Source organism: Molothrus aeneus, chromosome 9 (genome assembly GCF_037042795.1).
Source record: "Molothrus aeneus isolate 106 chromosome 9, BPBGC_Maene_1.0, whole genome shotgun sequence".
Taxonomy (NCBI): domain Eukaryota; kingdom Metazoa; phylum Chordata; class Aves; order Passeriformes; family Icteridae; genus Molothrus; species Molothrus aeneus.
In genome coordinates, this window is record NC_089654.1 from 19,664,082 (window position 1) to 19,686,449 (window position 22,368).

The 22,368-nt window shown below is 36.4% G+C and overlaps 1 protein-coding gene across 1 annotated transcript in view; it reads right to left on the minus strand.

Annotated features, from left to right (window-relative positions):
• COL11A1 (collagen type XI alpha 1 chain) overlaps positions 1-22,368 on the minus strand; it is a 125,112-nt gene that overhangs the window by 40,877 nt on the left and 61,867 nt on the right. Inside the window, exons 25-37 of the mRNA XM_066556125.1 lie at positions 21,606-21,659; positions 19,469-19,513; positions 17,827-17,880; positions 17,702-17,746; positions 14,390-14,443; positions 13,352-13,459; positions 10,725-10,778; positions 7,684-7,737; positions 5,484-5,528; positions 5,300-5,353; positions 5,166-5,210; positions 2,109-2,162; positions 1,225-1,278 (exon numbers count right to left, since the gene is read on the minus strand). Coding sequence (XP_066412222.1) covers positions 1,225-1,278; positions 2,109-2,162; positions 5,166-5,210; positions 5,300-5,353; positions 5,484-5,528; positions 7,684-7,737; positions 10,725-10,778; positions 13,352-13,459; positions 14,390-14,443; positions 17,702-17,746; positions 17,827-17,880; positions 19,469-19,513; positions 21,606-21,659 — 720 coding nt within the window. The remainder of the gene's footprint in view (positions 1-1,224; positions 1,279-2,108; positions 2,163-5,165; positions 5,211-5,299; positions 5,354-5,483; positions 5,529-7,683; positions 7,738-10,724; positions 10,779-13,351; positions 13,460-14,389; positions 14,444-17,701; positions 17,747-17,826; positions 17,881-19,468; positions 19,514-21,605; positions 21,660-22,368) is intronic.

Here is a 22,368-nt window from a genome sequence, read left to right on the forward strand (position 1 = left end):
TTTGAATGCATAAGTGATGCAGCTAAAAGACAGCTGAAGATACATTTTTACATATGTATATTATGAATCATAAAGCCTGACATAAAAATGCTTTTTAAAGAAAGACACAGATGGACTATTAAGTTGGAAGGGCATTAAAGTGGAGGTGAGACAAAAAGAAATTGAAAAGAAATAAAGATCCAGGGAAAACTGTAACTTTTTAACAGCAGACTAAAGAACAAGTTTGAGCATCCTGCATTGTAAACAATGTAAACAATTGATCCTTATGGTACACAACACAGTCTTTGCATCATTGCAAAGGAAAAGAACAAAGAAGGAGTCAATAATGTTTCATACACGAAAAAGCCACTATCATTGCAAAGCATTACAGTGCGACAATGCTGCAATACCAGCAGAAGAAAATAAAGAGATTTTCAGAGGGGTGTGTTACTCCAAGCTCTGTGCTTCTCCTTCCAGCAGTGGAAGTGACTCAGCAGTCACTAACAGATTTCCAGTGAAGCTGGAGCCTAAAACACATTCTGTATGCTGAGAAAATTTCTCAATAAATTCATTTATGGCTTTCTCTAGCTCTAAAAAATCTCAGTGAGAATTTTTATTTTATAATGGAATAGGAATAACATTCTGACACACAGAAATAGTGTGTTTTTTAAAGATAATTAAATTAAAAGTATTACATAGTATTTTAAATTTTCATGCCAGAATTTATTATTTATTACAATTTATTATTAATTACAATTTATTAATTGTGATTCGTAGATGAGTTACATAGTCTCAAAATTTTATTTTACTTTAATAGGTTCAATCATTCCTGATCCTACTTTCCAAAGGTCTTGGCTTTTCATTTTTCTAGCTGTTTATCATCAATAAGACTTTTTTTAATGCTATTGTTTTTGCTACATGGCATTCAGGGAGAAAACTACTGTATAGTAATTGTCTGAAAAATCGCAATTTAAATAGCGATCTGGGTATTAATCTCATTTCCTTCTATTGGATATTTAATCTCATTCTGATGTTACTAACTAGACATAGCAAAGAATAACCTCACACTTATATCATGGGAGCAAAATAAAACTTTCTCCTGCCCCATCAACAAGAAAAGCACAGTTATGTAACCTTTTGGTGCCAGCCTCTTTCCCTTTTCCCTGTTGTCCCTATTTCTTTGATTTTGATCACATAACCATGACCTTTACAACAACACTAACACAGCAGAGTGCATTTACTTACAGTCTCACCCCGCTGTCCTGGGTGCCCAGGCAAGCCATCTTTTCCAGGTGGACCCTGAAATTATAAAATACATAAATCAAGCAAATTCTTAGCCATCCTCAAAAAAAGTGTTCAATTAGCTATCAGAATTTCTGCTCTCTGTTTATTTCTAGACTAGTCTTTGGTAACTTTAAACTGCTCCTATATTAGCTAAGTAGGATTTTAATAATATTTTTTCCTTGAATCCTTCCTATAGTGTCTTAACAATTTCTTGAAGAATGACTGTTGCAAAATGCAAATGTGTTCAAGATAGATTTCTGCAAATTCAGAAATCTTGTAAAGTCCCTATCCTTCCATTTTTCTTTGGTTAATGAGTCAACACAAATCTTAGCACTTCAGAAGTACTTGATGAAATTTCAGGTTTCGGAATTGGAAATAGAAGTAAAAAATGCATGGGAGGTGCTTTGTTGCTTTTGTACTGCACATGAGCAGAGGCACACCAGAAAAGCACCAAGACTGGTTCAGGGGACAGCTCAAATGTGCTGTTATTTCTATATGTTCCTGCTACTAATGAATGCCTCCTTCCTCTTCATTTTTCCTCAGTGAATCAATCATTCAAAGAAAATATACAGCAGCAAAGTAGCATTTTGCCTGAACTCAGTGTGTCACATGGTCTCTGGCAGGACATACCAGGCCTGCAGTTTGGTGCATTACTCTCAATGTCTTCAGAGCTGCACCAATGACCATGTTAAATATGTGAGCCCAAACCCCGAAGGCTCAACAAGAGCATTTTTAATCTATGCATAAACCACCCCTTACATAAATTTTCAACTATTTACTTCAGAAGCACTCTACAAAAACTACAATTCCTGTTGTTGCACATACTTAATGAAAGAGATACTTACTGGAGGTCCCTTTGGTCCAGGGAATCCAACAGGTCCCTGAGGCCCTTGCGGTCCCTGGATTAAAGGCAAACAAAGAAGGGAAGTTTTACTCAAGCTGGATTGAAAAGTTTGTTTCAATTATAGAATATAGGAACCCTGCAGGTAATGTCTGGATTTAAGCATAAAGCCTCAGCCACACTGTCATAAATCTTGGTAGTCACAGTTCACATGCACAGACTCTGGAGGGATTTCCTGAAAGCAATAGTGCTTGTGTAGGAATCCAGTAAAAAAATGAGGAAAGCTATTTATTTCAACTATGTTTGCATCGTACTCCTATAACTGTGCATAATAAAGTAGGAACCAACTGTGAATTTGAAGCACTGTTCTTCCATGTTGCATAGAACAGGGGATTTAGTTAATACTTTGGTCATCTTTTTAACATTCATCTTTGGCAATTCCTAAACCCTGATAATATTTCAAACCAGTACAACAGTAAAAAATTCCAAAAAGAATAAACTTTTCAGAGTTAGCTGGGATTAAATACAGTATGTTTGCTATTATGAAAAATAGTTGAAAAATCCCATGATGTATGAACATTGTATTTTTATAGTTTTTCATATATACAGATAAATGGAGAGATAAAATTTTCATGCAGCATGGTTTAAAAAATTTAGCTAAAGATGATCAACTGACTTAGTGCATTGTAAGCACATGTACATGCATGTATGTTCACAGGGAAATACCTATATCATAGATATTTACACTAAGTACTAGCTTACATGACTCTTTCTGAAGTTGTTATCAAAAAAACTCCAGAGGCCAGCTTTTAAAATTTACTGATGACATTGTGAAAGGTCCTATTTCAGCTAATGAAAATCCTTTTGCTCTTAAGTTTTTAGTGTACTAAGTGAAATCTTAAGAATCTTATTCCTTTTACATGGTTCCACAGCTGAGTTATGTACCCATGCCATATGTGCAAGACTTTATCCTATTCTATTTGGTGTATGATGTGTGGCTTTGCTATGACATCAGCTGTCCAAATATGTTAAAAATGTTGGTAGATGCTAAAGACTTGAAGCAGGAGGCCACATCTCCCAAGTGATTCTACCCTTTTGCTCCTGGGAGTTCCATAAGCCTCATTCCTCAGAGCCCAGGCTTGCAGGGCACAGCTGCCTCCTGTAGTGGGCAAAGCAGTGCACAAATGTAGCTGGGGAGAGGATCCCTTGCACCCAGCCTGGGAGAGCTTGATCTTAAATGAATCTTATTCCAGGGCAGCTTCTATTTTACTGAAATGCTAAATTCGAATCAATTAAGAAGTGCTAGGCAAAGGGAGAAATCTTTGTGATCTTACTGCCCATCTATAATTTTTTTTTCTGAAAAGATGTATAAGTCTGTTTCTGAAACCTTCATAACACACTCCATATGAGGGTTTGGGTTGTTTTTCAATATGCTATGTCTGTGAGCAAATTAACTTTCCTCATTTGTTTCTGGGTATAACATCAAGCTTAAAAAAAAAAAAAAAAAAGAAAAAAGTGGAACTTTAGAGAAAAACTAAAAAGAGTGACTCAGCTGCAAAATACCTAAATGAAATTGGTCAGTCTCAGAAACTGGGTTGTAGGAACACAATTTGAAGTTTTACATTTAAAAGCACCTTCTTTCTCAACAATTTCCCCTGTTCTCAAGCTTTGAGGCATTCTAAGGAAAAAACTTCACATTTTTCTCTTCATTCACAATATGGCTTGCAGGTTTCAAGCCAGGGGACTGATGGATTGTATGAGAAAAAGCACTAGAATGCTAGCAGCATGCTATCAAAACTACATTTTCATTCTTGTTATTAAATTTCATTTTAACAGCAGCTACACAGAATAGATTATTTATTATTTTCATGTTTGGTAGCTGAAATAGTCTCAGAGGAGTAGAGATGACAGTTTTATTTTTTGGCAGACACCCCTCTTGGGAAGCAAATAGATACCTCACACTTATATTACACAAGTGATGAGAAACGTTGCTTTATGATTCTTCATCTCTTTGCTTTTATCAATTTCTCTCCAGGGATACCTTCATCTTGGATTAATCTTCTCATTGTTTTAGTACCCCCAGAACTTCTCTCCTTTGCAAACTCCTGGAGCTGTCAGAAAACTTCCACAAGGATCTGTTATTCTCCTTCTGGTAGGCTGCCTTTGATCCTCCTCAGTGTAAGCAATCTACATTTTCTTTCTTGGTCTATTCTATGCTTCGTTCTCTCCATCCCACATCCTAGCTAATGCCAAAAAAGTGGCATTATGGAGCTGGGGAAAATGCACAAGGAGCTCCCTCCTGAAGAATAACACCCCTACAGAACACTGGGACCTTCCTGTGGTTACTGGGAGAAGAGCTTTAGGCTTCCTGTATGAAAAAGTTTAGCAGTTTAATGAAATATGACTACAAAAGAAAAGTTTAGGCTTTGCAAAAATGCTTTGGCAGAAAGCTCATCCACTTAAATTGACTTGGTTTTCAAGTGCTGCCATTACAAAAACGATTTATTAATACTCTTTTTTCTTTATAGTGCTGTACAATGAGCTGCGTAGTGGATTTGTGTATTGATTGGTAAGATAATAGCAAGCAGAAAATTTTGTTTTAGAGAGAACAATAGGATTTCTGAAGCATGCAGAAAATAGGTTGAAGGGAATTCTTAGCTGACCAGAACAAAAAAACTCAGCTACTTCTGGATCTTCAGGATGTGGCTTGAGTGTTTGCTATTCAATGAACGGGCAGCAAGCTGCAGCACGGGAGGAATTCTGGGGAGGCTAAGCTGTGAGTACACCTGTAATTCACAGGAACTATACAAAGCACATGGATGGAACACAAAGTATGTATGTACTCTCCGTGTCCTGAGTGCAACTGAGACACAGTTGGAAGAAGCTTTTAGCAAACTTCAGCCGCCCCATTCATAACTTTGGGAAAAGCATCATTGGAACTGAGGTTTTGTTAGTTTTGGTTACCCTGGCCAAAGTAGCACAGAGATATGAGAGGGAGAACTGAAAATAAAACAAACCACACTCCTATATGGTGGGAAAAACAAAGATGGCTTTCACAAACCCTTTCGCCTGGTGGGCCAGGAGGACCATCATTGCCTGAAGTGCCCTGGAAAGCAAAGAGAGTACGTTCAAGGATTTACATTTATTTAAAAGAAACAGCCTGTAGCCAATCTATACAGTGTGCTTGACAATTACCTTTGGACCTGGTTTACCAGTGGGACCTCTGGGACCTCTTGAGCCTCTTGGACCCTGTCAATTTAACACAGATGCACTTGATGATAAATTCTGGATATTATAATCTAATAAAAGTAATTTGTCACAGTATAGTGGAAGCAATTTACACAGGAAAGCTTCTAAATTGCAAATCAAAAGAACTTACTGTTGGTCCTCGCTGTCCTCTGGGGCCTGGTTTGCCATGCAAGCCCTGGAAAGAAAAGTTCACAGGAATCATCTTAGCAGGCACTCTATTTGTGATATAAAGTTTTTTTTAGTGAAGTGGAGGCAGAGAGCAACTCCCTTAAGTTTAAATGTTATTTTACCTTTAACTATCTACTTTGCATTTCAATTAACAGAATCATGGTCCTTGATAAAATTGTTTATCTTTCTGAGTTCACTGGTACTTGTGGCTAAATGCACTAAATTTGCCTGAGAGTCAGATTCTGTCAGAGGCATTAGAACATTTTAAATCACATTAGAATGGTATTGAAGGTGGCATACAACAAGCAGAGTACCTCTGCAGTAGTCTAAAGGACTTGGCATTGTGAACAGCCTTAAAACAGAGTTCCTGGGTTCCCATGGACAGCTCCACAGGTTAATAGAGAAAATAAAGGGCAAACCTTTCTTCATTTATAACAGAAATGGGCATTATAATACCTACCAAAATTATGCACACTTGACAGAGATTCAGAACTTGCCAGAAAACCAGTCCTTACTTTTTGCTTTAATATATCTCTTAATCATGCTGAATATGACTTTTTCTTTAGGCTCTGCACTGGAATTGCTGTGTATTGTAATGGAAAGAATCTTATAAGACAAGAAACTATTTTTCAGGTAGAGAAAGGAACATGATGGCTGATACTTTTGAATCTCTGAGGTAAACAAACCAGCAACCAAAAAATCATCAGAGATGTCCTGGCACAAAGCTCCCCTTTATCAGAAATGAATTAAATGCACTCATCTGTTTTCTTTGCAGGTTTTTTTTTTTTTTTTTGATTTTATTTCACTTATCAGAATAAAATTTATGTGCTGTTTTTGAAATGCTACTCAGCCTGTGATCTTCTCAAGGATAGAGACTGTCTTTCTTAGTATGTGTATGCATGGTAGCATAAAACACCATGATAACCCTTTAGGCAAGACTAACAATAATATCTGATTCTCATTACAAAACCTGCAGTTATGGGCTCATTGATGATCAGCATAGTATTTCAGTGTACCAGCAGTTTGATGGTATTAATTACATGATTAATACCCTAGATGAACATAAAACTTTATGAATGCCTGAAAACAAATCAAAATAGTAAGATTTTCATAATATTAAGCCTTCTGTTTGATTCTATTATTTTGCATTTTTTTTTCAATCTGCTGCCTTTATTAGCAGTTGCCTCATTTTTTCACAACATGAACTGAGCATTGCTTTGTTGCTTGTGCTTGTAAATAACAATGCATCTTTATCTTAGCTAAAATGATACAAGAACAATTTAAACTGTACATAAGTAATGCAAATGCTATTGGATTTCATATATATAATTTTAAAATAATGAATTTCTGCTTTAATAATAATAATAATAATAATAATAATAAGAAGAAGAAGAAGAAGAAGAAGAAGAAGTATTACCTGTTTGACTTGATGTTGCTATCAGCTATGAATTCTGACTCATTTCTTAATTTCATCATCTTTCTAAAATACCCTGCTATATTCAATTGAATTTTAGAGACAACAGCACAGTGACCTTTTTTCTAATCTATTTTTAATTGTTATAGTTTGAGGAACATGCACAACACATTTCCCCTCACCTGCTTCAAATAAACAAAGCAGCAGAAGATGTAATTTTACATTTTTTAAAATATATGTAATAGTACACATTCTTCATCTTGCCTGGTATATTTTGCCTTTATGAAGCTAAGCCTAAAAAAACCCCCTTGTGGCAAGTCAGAAATCAGAATATTTATGAAATACAAGTTGAATTTCCTTGAGGGTAAATTGCATGGTAGCAGGATAATTCATGGGATACAGGAACATAGTTCTTGCCAACTCACTCAGCTATACTGTCCAAAAAAAAAAACCTCCAAGCCCTTCAGCAAAGGTGATTTTTATTCTCTTTTTCAAATTATATAATCATGGCACTATGTGCAGCAAGAAAGTGTGCAAGTTCTTGTATATTTAGATTAGTACCTTAAAGAACTGCAAACAGTGCCTCAGTATATCCTGTTTTACATAAAGATATAGGTCCATCTTGAATGTGAAAAGCCTGTTTTTATCATTCTTTAAACAGTAACTTGTATCCTTAGGTTTCAGTCTTTTCCCCCAGCACTGAATTTTAGAAGCTAATAAAGTGTTATGCAAGAATGAATTATCATACCCTTGCACCCTTCTCTCCATTGGCACCTGGAAATCCTGGGAAACCAGTTGAGCCCTATGTAAGAAATCAATGCAAATGTCAGAGGATATCAAGAGCAAAACAGTGGTAGAGCCAACATTTAATAGGCACATAAAGCACAATTCCAAAGTCATGTACATTGTACATGTCAAACTTGCAACTTCAACAGCTGTAAATAAACTTATGAAAGCTGTAGATAAACTTACCATGATGCCTCAAGTCCAGAAAGCATTAAAAAAAAATCAATGTATATAATAGACATTATTTGTCATCTTATTAGACAATAAAATATTAATTAAATCTTCACCTTTTTTTAAAGCAGGAAAGCAATAATTAGTAACAGTCCACTAGAAATAATTGTATCATAATGAAGACAAACTTGTTGCCTCACACTAAGATATTCTTTTCAAAAATAATTCCAAAAAATGGTAAGGATTTGCCACATACTCTACTCACTTTACTGATCTGTAAAATAATTACTTTTCTCACTGTAAACCAAACAATGGACAGTTTCATTTAACTGATCCATTCAACTCATACATAGGCAGAATTTATGAGATGATCTGACTTGAAACTGCTCCCAGCTCTATTCCTCCTCCTTTTTTCCTTCCCTTTCCTTCTGCTCACTGCCCAATCCAATGAGAACAGTACTATTTTCTTCTTTGATTCTGGAAGAGAGGTCCATAGACATTTTACCTGCCAAGGTTTTAATTTTTCATATGGAACTTGGGATCAAAGAGGAAATAATCATGATAAAATATACTTTTAACTGACTGGGGATGAAAATGTAGAGAGTGTTTCATTTGGTTGGCCACTAAAATTTACTAGCCAGAGTCCCTGCTGTCAGAATGCATATGTCTGTGTAGCTTGCAGTTAGCATCTTAGTGCAAATGAAATGCATATTAAAAAACCCTAAAATATAACTTCTTGGTGCTCTTTGAAATATTTTCTTTTTTTTCTCCTGTTCTTACTTCTGTGTTTCCTCTAATGAATCTTGTTTTACATAACCATTCGAATTATCCATAAAAGACCTAGAGGCAGTACAACTTCACTAACAGAGATCCTAATGAAACCCTCACTGACATTGACTGGTGGCAGAAAAGTAATATTTTTCTCCCTTCCCTTTCCTTTTATATTCCTTTTCCTTTCATTTCCTTTCTTTCTTCTTAATTCTTCACTAGTTATAACTTTATATAAGAATAAAACAAAAAATTCTAGTCTGTGAAGCCCAAGCATGCTCTTTAACATTAAAAGGCTGGAAAAAATTCAGACGAAATGATGGGGCACAGGTAGACCTGAGTTGGTTCTAAATATCTTGCATGTACAGTAGTTTTTGAAACTGTATTTCAAATCAAGAGGAACTGGATTAGAGAAAAATAAAAGTGTACTGAAAATTATCAGATAAAAAAACCTCTATACTCTATACTCTAAAAAAATTCTTAGAAAAAAACTTGAAAAAAAGCAAGTATCAACACAAAGAATGATATCAACTTTCTTGATAATACTAGGACAAGATTTCCTATTTGCTCTACATAGATAACATATTTTTCTGCTGCTTTCTTCTCACTCCCTCGTGTTAATTCGAACTGGCCTGTGACTCAGTTTCCAAAGAAGTCTCTAGTGAATTATCTATTGTAGCTGTCATTAGTCTTTCTTGGAAATTTAAGCAAAAAAATTAGAAGAGCAACAGTGAATGCAGCTTGAGAACTATTTTCAATTTAAATGTGATAAAAATTTAGTGCAAGGAAGTTCTTGATGAAGTCCTTGTTGAAAAAAGAATCAATCAACTTTTATTTGGAATGTTACATCATTTTTTTCTTAGACGTGAGTAATGTAAAACTCTATCTTAGATTTTTCAAAATGAGACTAAAATCAGTTTAGAAACTGAAGCCAAAATCCCTGTGTCTTTCAAGGTGAATAGTTTTCATGAGTACTTTCCATAGATAGTTTTAATATTTTTCACTAATGCAGTGTTCAGTGAATAAGCATTCCTCAGGCAGTCCATTCACTTGACTAAAAAGGGTTGAAGTAGTTGAAGTATAGGGCAGAGTGAGAAAAAGATTTTGCTAGTCAGGAAGTTGTATTTCATACAAAACCCCCCATAATTTCAAAATTGGAAATAAAAAGAAATCAAAAGAAGAATAGAACTGAGGATTTTACTGCAGGTTGATTGTTCAGATGTATAGGAGTGGTAAGGGATTCTTTTACTTGTGATATTTACCTAGATGGGAATTCTTTGAGAAGGGCTGGAGCTACAATGCCTCCCTAATGAACTCTTCTACACAGTGAAATGTCTGTGGAACTATGATTTTATTCCATCTTTTTTCTTTCTAATTCACAGAAAAGAGATCCTGCAATGATATTAACATGCCCATTTCCTAAAGATGGGTTAGGATGAACTTGATAGAAATTTGTTTCATAAAGATGTTCTAAACCAGAAGCCCCTGTGTGGTTTTCTATTGTCATCCAAATACGTAAAGTAGCTGAAAGATAAATATAAGCCCTTAAATTAACTAAGGATTCTGTTTTGTCATGTTTGTCTTAAAAGAAACTAAAGGACAACATGAGGAAAATTGTAAAATATATGTTTTAAAGAAATATGGCTTATTCCATGGAAGAACAATAATCACACAAATGGAATCCCTGCACCACACTGAAAATCTCCATCACTATCAGCATCCATTTAGTCAATATAGTGCCTATTCTCTTTCAAGAATGTCAGCAATTCCTTCTTTTCCAATTGTTTAGTGCATGCTAGTCTGATGCTGGCACAATGCAGCTCAGTAGAAGATGCTAAATGATACTATATTAAGAAGAGTTAAGAGATAGTGCTCCATAAAGAGCCTGACCTAGGGGTCGCACTGTAGAAGATGTTACTTCAGAATATGATTGTCAAAAAAGAAAATGAGAAAAATGGCCCTTTCTTTGATATCCACACCCTGCTTCCCCAAACACAGAAAATTAAGTAAGTGCCATTGTGACCAGTGTCAAAACACTCAATATACAGCTCATTTCCAGCTCACCTTTGGGCCTTGTCTTCCTGGATATCCTGGTAGTCCAGGTACGCCAAGCTTTCCCTGCAATGAGAAGGCAGTGTTAAATTTTACTCTACCCTCCTTTATGGTTCAGCAAGTTTCTATACAAAATAATTTTTCCACAACATAGAGTGATGATACTCCATGGAATATAATATTAAATGAAATCAATTTCTAATTTTTATAATTAATCGCCAGTGGGCTTAGTGCCCCAAACTTAAACAAAAATCCTACTCCAATTAATGAAACCAAAGAAACCAATACCTCAAAGGTCTTTCTTCCATGAAGTGCTGTGCAGTTCTCTATGTGGTTGAGATCATTAAACAATAATTATTCTCTAAAAAATCAGGGTGTTAATAGGTTTAAGTGAGAAGAAATTATTTTTAATTTATACTATGTGATGGCTGACTTTCATGAATAGGCATTCGAAGAATCAATTCTTTTCTTGAATAGTTCTAAACTGAGACTATGTTAAATTATACTCCACTGATTATTTGCTGACAATGGATTTGTCAACAACCATTACCAACTTGTTGTGTTCAGAAAAGACTGATCAGCACTGACATCAACCATTCCCAGAAATGAATTACAGTGCCCTACTCCATTGAGTTGGTCTCTTTAGACCTCTAGAGGATGAGTGATGGTTTGCCACTTTCAAAGGCAGGGGAAAGCAGTTTCAGACTTTGAAAGATGGGAACTCTGGGGAAGAATTTCTCTATGTTCTAGAATATCAAATTCTGGAGAAGATCTCAATGGAAAAGACAACTGTAACTCTGCAGTAACCATAGATAAATAGAGAGACTTGCATGGGGAAGGAAATTTTCCCAAAAATGTCTATTGGTAAAAAATACAACACACAAATAAACATGTTGAGTATTATCACATTCATGTAAGCACATGTGTCTGGTGAGACATTATTGAGAACAATTTTTACATTTAAGAAACTACTTATTATGCTGTCTGTTATTTGCCACCCTGAAACAAGCCGCATGCAATGATTTAAATGTTTTGCAACATGACAGCACATCAAACTCTTGCCAGATTCAGTGAAAGTTTTGTCCCTGATTTTTTGAGTCAGCAAGCCCAGTTGCCTAGGTTGTGACTGTGAATACAAATTTTTTTATTTATTATGAGCTCATTTCTGATATGTTCCTAATTTTTTTGGCACCCTACTTGAGATTTCATTAACCAAGAAAATCCAGCTTTATACCTACTTGGGAAATAGAGTTTTCTCATAATGGAATCAGAACACAGAGAATAAGAACTACTGTAGTAATTTCTTACTTTCCTTATAATAAAAGTACCTTTGCATTCAATACATCATATGATGACAAGGGAACAAGACATTTATATCTGCTCTTACAGACTTTCCAAATATTGTGAGCAGACCTAAAATTTCACAACTCTTCCAGTTTTTACACTAAAATAAATATCACAGGACCAGCACCAAAGAATTCCTCTCTGACCCATTCCATTCTGGCCAAATATCCATAGAATATCCACAGAAGATATTCAGTGGGCAAGAAAAGACGTAAATATTTCTAGAAAAGGGAAAACTGTGGGTCTAAAATTCAATGCCAGCTAATAGTGTTATCAACACCAACATTTTTTTCAAATATCTTCTGATATTTAGGGCTGACTTGTATACTGTGAGAGTCCCAAATATGTCACAGTGAAGAAGAAATGGTTGAAAACCTGTATTCATAGCAAGCAATTTGAAAAAGAAGAACTAAAAATAACTCAGATTTAAATTTAAAATCTACCAACTATTTTAAAATAGGTTTGTTTTGTTTTCATTTGGTTTATGCACCCTCTATCCTATTTTTTTTCAAGAGAAAACTAGAATTGAAGCCATAGTTCACAAAAAAAATCTAAAGGGAAACAATTTCATCAGCATCTTCTCACTTAAGTGATATATGTTTACACCTATATATATGTAGTATACACATTTTTGAACCATAATTTCATGTTATTTTATATTATCTTATATTATCATACTTCTCCAGTTATTTATATTACCATTGCTGAAATCACCTTTCCTTTCTGACAGTATACATAGACACATTTCTCAGCCTCCTTTCCATCCTTTACTCCAAACTCAAATGATTATTGCTGAAGCCAGGATTCTACGGAGATTTGTACCTTGCGCTTGATTTCTCTTTTTTCACCATCCTTTCATCAGTCCTCCCCTTTCCCTTTTGCTAATCCTATTTTGGATTTGTATTCAGGCAATGTTTTCCATTTAAAAAAATTTCCAAGTCACCATTTGTTGTACTATGACTCGATATGAACTCACTCTTCAGCAGCACCTTTATCCTCCTTTGTGCCCAGCTATTTTATTTGCATTGTGTTTTCCACAGCTGGCATGCACTGTATGTAATTTGGGGTAAGAATGGAGTTGCCTTATGTACAGGTGGAGTACTACAGTGCCTCTTTGCATACTTACAAGATAAGGATTCTCAATCCTTGATCAAATGGGAACTCCAGAGGTCTGCTGCAGTAGTGTCACAAAAAGATTTTGCAGATCTGAAGGCTTGTTTTTCAGTGATGGAGGTTATGGATTCCAGCTATGTTATGAGGCAATGGCATGTTTATGTTGATTTCTGGCTACTGACCTTTTCCCCAGCAGGACCAGCAGCACCTGGGTCCCCAGATGGACCCGCTCGACCTTTTGGACCTTCTGGGCCATCTTCTCCTCGTGGGCCTGGCTGACCAATTTCTCCCTAAAATACATCATCTTATAAATATGGAACAATATTCATGAATATATTGGAAAGAATACCTACAATTACTTTAAAATAAATTTTCAGTAAATCTAAACAGGGAATAGAATCATACAATAGTTTGGGTTGGAAGGAACCTTTAAATGTCATCCAGGCTTCCTGCAGTGCTCAGGGACATATCCAAATAGATCAGGTTGCTGCATGCCCTGTCCAGTTTCCTACTAGGGAAATATCACTACTTATGTTCATTATATAAATGCAAATATATAAAAAATAGGCAGTGAATGTCACATTCAGAGTGTTAGAGCCTAGTTGTCTTGCTTAAAGAGAGCTGCATTTGGAAGCTGTATTCATATTTTTCCTTTCCTAAATTTTTGAGAAGGCACCTTGGCAGTCCATAGGAAGAAAATTGTCTTTATCTAAGTACTTATGTGGCTACCATCTTCACAGTTATTTATGTATACACACTACAGATACAGGCCAGGGGCCTCTTATGTAAAGCTTTTTTACAACCTCCACAACACTTCCTAAGAAAGGAAGTAATTGCCCATTGGGCTAAATAAACAGCATTTTGGCAGAGATGTGCAAAATGCTGGGCTGGAATGGAAATATCTTTATCCTAGATAGATAACATTTCCTCAGGAAAATATGCGAGATTTTGGAATCTGGGAAAGAAAATTCCATAGGAAGAAGCTCAGTGAAAAGGATATTCAAGACTGACATTCTCTTCCTTTTTATGATTGTGCCATTTTCTATTCACAAGAACCATATCTGTGGATTGAATTTGTGCATGCGCAAAGAACAGAAATATTTTAAAATACTAGCCTTTATTTTATATTTGGTTTAAGTATATTTGTTCACTTCAGTGATCCTTTCAAAACAATAAAATTTAAACTTTTAAGAATATATGGGCTATGAATAAATGCTTACCCGGTCACCTTTAAGACCCATGTCACCTTTAAATCCTGGAAAACCATCTTCACCCTAAAAAAGGCAGAAATACCTGTAAATTGGTCTCCATGCTGAAGTACAAGAACAATACTCAGACAAATTGCATTTACACATGTATGTGTTCAGATACAAGCAGAAATTTCCAGATGTGTTCAGCAGAGTTGTTTGTGTGTTGCTCCACCATAAGTTGATCAGCTTTTGGTTCTCTCTTTCTGAAGTTTAATAAGTCCAAGTTCCAAGCCCTGCATTGCGGCCTAATTACCCCCTGCAATGCTCTAGGCTGGGGATGGTGTGGCTGGAGAGTGCCCAGGCAGAAAGGGACCTGGGGTACTGTTCAACTGCTGACTGCACGTGAGCCAGCAGTGTGCCCTGCTGAGGGAGCTGGGGGTGTTTAGCCTGGAGAAAAGGAGACTCAGGGGTGGCCTGATCGTTCTCTACAGCTCTCTGAAAGGTGGGTGTTGGTCAGATGGGGCTGGTCTCTTTCTCCAGGTAGCACTGACAGAACCAGAGGACACAGTCTCAAGCTGCGCCAAAGGAAATATAGGTGGGAAAAAGTTTTTTACAAAAGGGTGATAAAGTACTGGAATTATCTTCCTGGGGAAGTGGTGGAGTCACCATCCCGGGATGTGTTTAAAAAAAGATTGGATGTGGCACTCAATGCCCTGGTTTAGTTGAGGTGTTAAGGCATGGGTTGGACTCAATGATCTTGAAGGTCTCTTCCAACCTAGTGATTCTGTGTGACTCATCATAGAACTACAGTTGCAAAGTCCAGGCAACAAAGATTCCATTTTCACCTGATGCTTAGTCGTAACATGGCAGAAAAGTTCTTTGTGATGAATAATAACACAGTAAAATATTTTGCTATGATGCTATTAGTTTTTTATATGCTAAAGTAATGCTGCTGATTTCGAATCTGAGTAATATTTGGACTGTCAATAAAACTAGGAGAGAGTGACAATGTGCTCACGTGACATTACTGAAGAAAAAAAAAAACAACCAAAAAGAAGCAATAAAGTTTTGTAATTAATCCTCATGTTCAAAAAGAACAAGAGGATTATGCTTTTTGCATTCCTAGGCCCACACAAATTTTATCTTCTCCGTGATCCTTCTCCCTGAAATGCAAGTGAGATGGATTTCAGGGCTAAAGCCCTTTTGAATTTGAAAGTAGTCACAGAGTATGCAACAATAACCCTGGAAAGGGTGACAGAAGTAGACCTGGTGGTGGTAAACAACTCAAAATAGGCAAGGAGGCATCAAAAGTAAAAAAAAAAAAAAAACCCAAACCAAACCAAACCAAACCAAACCCCTCCAAAAAAAACCACAAAAACCCACAAAAAACCCCAACAAAACAACCAAACAAAAAAATAAACCCAAAACAAATCTAACAAGCAAATACAGTTTTTCAATAAAATGTGTTAATGCAAAAAAAAACCCCAAAAGAAGCGACACTATAATTCAATGAAAAAAAATATACTAAAAACCAGTCTAAAAGCTGTTTTGCCATGCTTCTATATGATGAAACAAAGTTTTATGTGGTCATCTTATATTGCATACATTTAAATTTAAAGGTGGCTTTTCTTAATATTTAGAAAGAAATGAAAAAGGCAGTGTGAAGAATACATCAAAAAAGCTTCAGCTGTAAAAGTTGCTTGGTTCTGGCCAGTAATATGGCCAGTAATAATTACATGAGACTGACCATGTGCCAGCTACTGACCAAATGGCCGCTGAATGAGCTGAAACTCTTCTTCAGCTTTCACAGTGAGGTTCCTGCTATTGAGATCTACAAGAGCTGATTTTTTTCTGTGTAGGAGGAGAGAGCTGAATAACAGAAGTTTTTGCTGGTAACAAAAAAATAAAATAAAACTCTTCACAAAGAGTTCTAGTCACATTTACTGGTCAGTACAGAGATAGGCCTCCTCTGATATCCCTGGACCATTCCGGATCTATGGGAGCTTCCTTGAATGCTAAGGTTATTTATTTTGTTCTCTTGCACTGCTCTCCCCCATTCAATGCAGCTGAACAATTTCAGTACAAAAAGGCCTGTGAACACATGTCTAAAACACTAAGAGAACAAAGAAGAAATAGCTCTGTGTGACCATTGGAGGTATATGGTAGAATTCACTGCCTTACTGCAACTGTGAGATCAGTTTTAGGAACACAGAAGCATTGCAGACATTGTGCTAAACAGTATTCATTGATATACAGAGAGATATATACACACATCTATGAAATGTAGTTATATATATAAGTCTTTTATTTTGTCCAAGCAGGATATTAATCATCCAATAAAGCACAAGACAAATCTGGGGTTTTGAACTGTCCAGTCTCCATGGATGTTAAACACACTCTTTTTCAGCTTAGATTTAATGAGCAACTCTAAAATGAACATGCAGCCTAGACAACTGTGGTTTAGGAAGGCTTGAAAATGTACAGCAGCTCTTGGCATCTGGGCTGATTTCTGAATCCAGGCTTTTTGGCAAGACGGAGTCTTCTGCTTTAGAAATATCTATAAATATCTGTAGACCATGTATCTATCTATATATAGATATATATATTAGCCAGCAGAGCCACAGGAGTGGATTTGTGTGTTCAGGAGGAGGTATGACTGATGGAGTCTGTTGTGTGTCTCTTATTTTGAGTGCTGAAGGAAGTGTGACTTTAAACCAGCACTGGCTGCAGTTTCAGCCACCGCAGACCATCAGGAGTCAGCCCAGGCCACAGCGGTTGGTGTTTGCTCTAGGGAGAGCTCTACACACAGAATTAATGGCATCAGGGGAAATAAGAGCTTTCTTCACATTCATATACATAGATCTGACTGGGGCTGTCCACCACTTCAGCAAAGCCAAAGATCTGGGACAAAATACCTTGAACCTAGAAAGCCACTGACCGATGTACATAAAAAATACAGATCTATTTTATGGTTCTATCAAAACAGATAAAAACAGTATTGCCACCACAAATCTCTCTGATGCACAAGCCTCTCAATATCCACTACAGTATCTATTAATAAGGGAGGGGATGTCTAATTCTCTACTCAAGGCCACTTTAGAGAGAAGTTACCCACACTGGTGAAAAGAGGACTGAAAACCATTCTAATAAATGAAGGTTTTATATTCACTTTGTACCAGTGTAAATAACCATGAAGGTCACTGATTTAGGCACTGGGCTTGGTATGCCTTTAGGGAAAGGCAAAAATAAACTCACTGCTGTGAGATAAAGCACACTGCAGTGAAGGAGACAGAAGAGGCTGCAGTGTAAAAAGGGAAAAGAATTAACTGCAGTCAGATTTACCTTTTCACCTTTGGATCCCTTGAGTCCACGTACACCATCAGCACCCTAAAGGAAGAATATAAATAATTACCCACATGCATATATTCAAAAGGTGTGAGAGGAGGAATATAATAACTAAATCTTACCTTTACACCACGAGGACCTGGATATCCAATTGGACCCTGAGGACCTGGAGGCCCCTAAAATACATTGAAGCAAAGAACATTTGTTTGTACAGTTTTTGGTTAGCAAGCAGTTCTCTTCAGAATCTAATCCTTTTTCTTTCAGTATAATGTATGAGACAGCAAAATAACACTGGGCTCCCTGCCACTAAGAAAAGTTAAGACATTAAAAAGCACCATTCAATGTCACTATAAACTATTAATAGAATTGTGAACTAATTGTGAACTTGGATTTAACTTGTATATTTGGGAAGCATCTATCCATAATATAAATTATCTGAAACAATGGAAATTGTAAAAAGGAACAAACAATCAGAAACAAAAAAATAGGCCATTTAGAAACCAGTGGTGTTCTACTGGAGAAAATTTATAGGCTAATTATGATGATGTCACAAGTCACAAACAGAGACCAAAATAATGGGAATAACAAAAAATAATGGTCTTAAAAAAAACCAAAAATGACATTCCAAGCCTGGAAGCTAAAAGGCTCATGGTACTACCAATACTGACTGGTGCCTGGATTCTTTTAGTCACAATTTGCTGAGTATTTTAATGATGTTCAGCTTGGATCTAGACAATCTGATGGCAGGGCCTAGAAAAACTGAGTTCTGTGAAGGGTGGAAACCAGGAAGCCTGGAAACATGATACCTCTGAGCTGCTCTGCTGATTCTCCCATGTCTGAGATGGACAGATTACAAAATCTGTAACTAATGGGGACGTTGATAGGGTCTTTTTCCTCTCTCCAACGTGTCTTTTCACAAAACCTTTAGACTGTTACAATCTCTGAGAAACTGAACCTTCTATCAAATTTGGCTGAAATGGATCAGTAAATTCAAGAGACATAAGAACTGGCAGATGGCAACAGGCCTGGACTTGCCAAACATAAATGCTGTAAGTTTTATCTTCTTAAGATATCAGGATAAAATTTACACGCCTTTTACAGATAACAACAATTTGGACTAATATAATATGCTGATGTTAGTGGTGCTGTACTTTCTGAAATGTCCTTTTAATTCACTCATCCTATCATCCAGGACACAACCTTTCAGTATTGCCCCTGAAAACTGAAACTGAATTCACGTGCTATAAAGGGTGCTATTCTGGATAAATAAGGGTCAATAATGAGTAAGCAGAGTACTTTATGGAGCTCCAAGACCCTTTCAGGACTTTGTAAGATTGAAAAAAATACTTTACACTGACACTGAGTTGAAGATGACCTAAAAAATGCATGGTCTCTGCATGTAGTTTTATACCTTCAAAAAAAGCAAGTTCTGAAGAATGTTTGTGAGTACTCCATACAACAGAATTGAAAACTCAAAATATCTGCAAGTTGTTTGTATGAAACGTGTGCAATTTTTCATTGCCACTCAATGAACTCCAAAATGAGGTTTACTTTAAAAGAATAATCTTTATATTATTTACAATCTCTAATATTTTTAATGTATGTTTATCTGTGAAAAGATGCTTTGAATGTGTCATGGGTTGTCTATTGTCATCTTAAATAGTTCTTGTAAGGAACAAATGTGACAAATGTGCCATAAAGATGAAAAACCACCAAAGTTTTCTTGAAATCTATGTAAATAAATGGAGAAGTTTTAAAACTCACCAATGCACCTTTATCTCCAGACTGACCCTCTTTGCCAGGGTGGCCCTGTTTTAAGAGAAATGTATCTGATTTGAAAAGCAGTATTTTTTAAGGAGTGACATTTTATTATAAAAACACAATTAAACTTTTGAATTTTAGGCCTTTAATCACATTTCTTTTGTATTAGAATAGACACACAAAATTTTGAGGCAAGGTTTTACTTTCAATACCAATATAATTTGCATAAAAAAGGAAACACTGGACAATAGTTACATTCACGTCCATATTTTCAGGAATTTTCAGAATTTCAGCAGTCCTTCTGTTTAATTAATATTTCAGCAGGAAGAGGCTTTTAATATAAGAGACTCTCACCTTTGATTTTGAAAAATAGGTGATTTATTTTGTAGCATGAAAACATTCCTAAAAATATGTTTCAAACTATAGAGTTTATCAAAAGATTCAATAGAAGGCTAATTTAGTTTCAACATTCTATATCTTTGTTCTAAACGGTGACTTGCTTTTTAAACAAAATAAATTTACATTTTAGTCTTTGCTTTTTATCACTGACATTAATACTACAGCACTCAAAACATTAGCCAATCCACTGTTTTCCTTTCTTACAAAACTTGCACTTAAATGGCAACATTTAAAGGCAATTTAATGAAACTGAAGATTAACAGATAATTGTGACTCCTCTGTGGGAGGGCATGGAGCTGTGAGGGGACACAGCTGGGACACTGTTCCAAATTGACCAGGGAAATATTCCATACCATATGATGTCATACTCAGTAATAAAAGCTCAGGGAAAGGAGGAGGAAGGAGGACATTCATAACCAACTTCCAGCAAGTGGCTGGCCATCTGCCTGCAGATTGGCAGTAGTGAATCAATCCCTTAATTTACTTTGCTTGAGTGCATAGCTTTGTTCCACTTATTAAGCTGCTGTTACCTCAGCCCAGGAGTTTTCTTGCTTTTGCCCTTGGGATTCTGTGCCCTCCCCTGCTGTGGGAGGAGTGGGCCAGTGAGTGGGGGGGTATTTTCCTGCTGATTGGGATCAACCAACCACAGCAGGAGTCTGTCAGACCTGTGCTGACGCCCGATTATCTCTTACAGCATTTCCCCCCTGCTTTGAAGGTTTAACAAGATGCAGATGACAAATAATGCTCATGTTTGGAAATTAACATTGGTTCCAGTATACAGGAAAGGATAAGTGGAAACATTCAAATGTTTAGACAATTATTCAAGATACAGACACTCAGCTGGACAATCACTGCACACTTAACATTCTCCACTAAACTGGTACTTTGGCAGGTAAAAGACTAGACTGTGAGAGCCCTGGGAGAAGTTCTGTATTTGCAATATATTTGCAATGACCTTGTTAAACCTTGCAAAAAGTCAGGTTTAAGAAATGCAGATTTCACCTAAAAGAAAAATTGCAAGGGACAATTGCATGGGGACGATAGTCAAGGTCTCAGAAATAACATTGTCTAAAGGCTCTTAGTGGTATAAAAAAAGTATGCTTTTGCTGCAAGAAAACAAGTGTATGGGCATGCCATTATGGCCAATGATTCCATTTAAGCTGAATGCCTAAGCTATGCTGCTCAAGTGGCTACACTCTGTTCATGTGAGCAATTGCAGCCTCACAGTGAAGATGAATTTTTTGGCAATCACAAAGTTTGGCTTAGCTATGTCCCAGTCGAGACAATGCAAGAAGCACCTTAAACACCTAATATGCACCTTAAGCCAGGAAGCTGAGAAAGACGCAGCCTGTTCCATATTTCCTCAGAGAACAAGTGGTGAACATTTTTACATCTGATCTGCTCTGCCAGACTGACATGGTAGGATACAGTGGAACAGGATTTGGCCCTTCGTGTGTTAGTAGATTATTTACACATCCCTGAAGATGTTGCAGAGGCATTTCAACATCTGGGCCCACATTTTAAAAGCCCACAGATGTTTTTAGCAGCTGCTTCAAAAATGGAATTATTTTTGTTTTAACAGCTCAAATGATATAGGGTTTTTAGCTGGATTTTATAATGCTGTTGCCAACTAGGACTACCATTGCTTTTCCCCTCCATTTTGTTTCTGTAACACAGGTATCCAGAAGTCACTTAGTAAAAGTAGTTTATCATTCAAAGGATTAAATATTTCTCTACTTACCGGAGGCCCATCAGTACCAGGAAGGCCAGGAAGGCCAGGCTTGCCTTGCGGTCCCTAAATGCAGTAACAAACACACATCTTAAACACAATAGCAAACAGGCCCAAACATGTGACCCTAAAAAGCTAAGGACATAAAATGCAGTCATACCTAAGTCCCTTGATATAGATATCAGGGGTATGACAGAAATAAAACTAAAGCCAGAATGACACTTCCATACCATATGTAAGTAGGGCCAGTTCTTACAATCTTTAGCCTACAAAAATGATCCATAATTTTCAATGAGACGCTTGCCTGAGAACAGGCTTCAGGAATTAGCCTACGAACATAACACAATAAACAAAATACCTACATAACACAAGGTGGGGAAGAGTTCTCCAGTGTACAAAATTAAGTACTATTTAGAATTTCAGGAATAAAAGGATTTACCAATGAAAGTTATCAACAAGTTCAAGAGGCAAAGACTGCAGGGTACAGAACTCCAGTGCTCATAGCTGAAAAGCCTGGAATGCCTTTGTGAAAGCCTAGGAAATGCAGATATCATGGGACTTTCCATTTTGCTAGAATAATACTTAAGCACACTGACAGGTAAAAGTATTAATTTCTCCAAAAGAATAAACAGTGAAGAAGAGAAAAATCAAAGAATGAATTGAGCAGGAATTCAGCAAAAAGGGGAGAACAATAAAATTAGCATAAAATTCAGTAGTGACATGTTTTAAATGAATAGAAGACAGTTTTCAAGCCACAAGAACATGCGCAAACAGA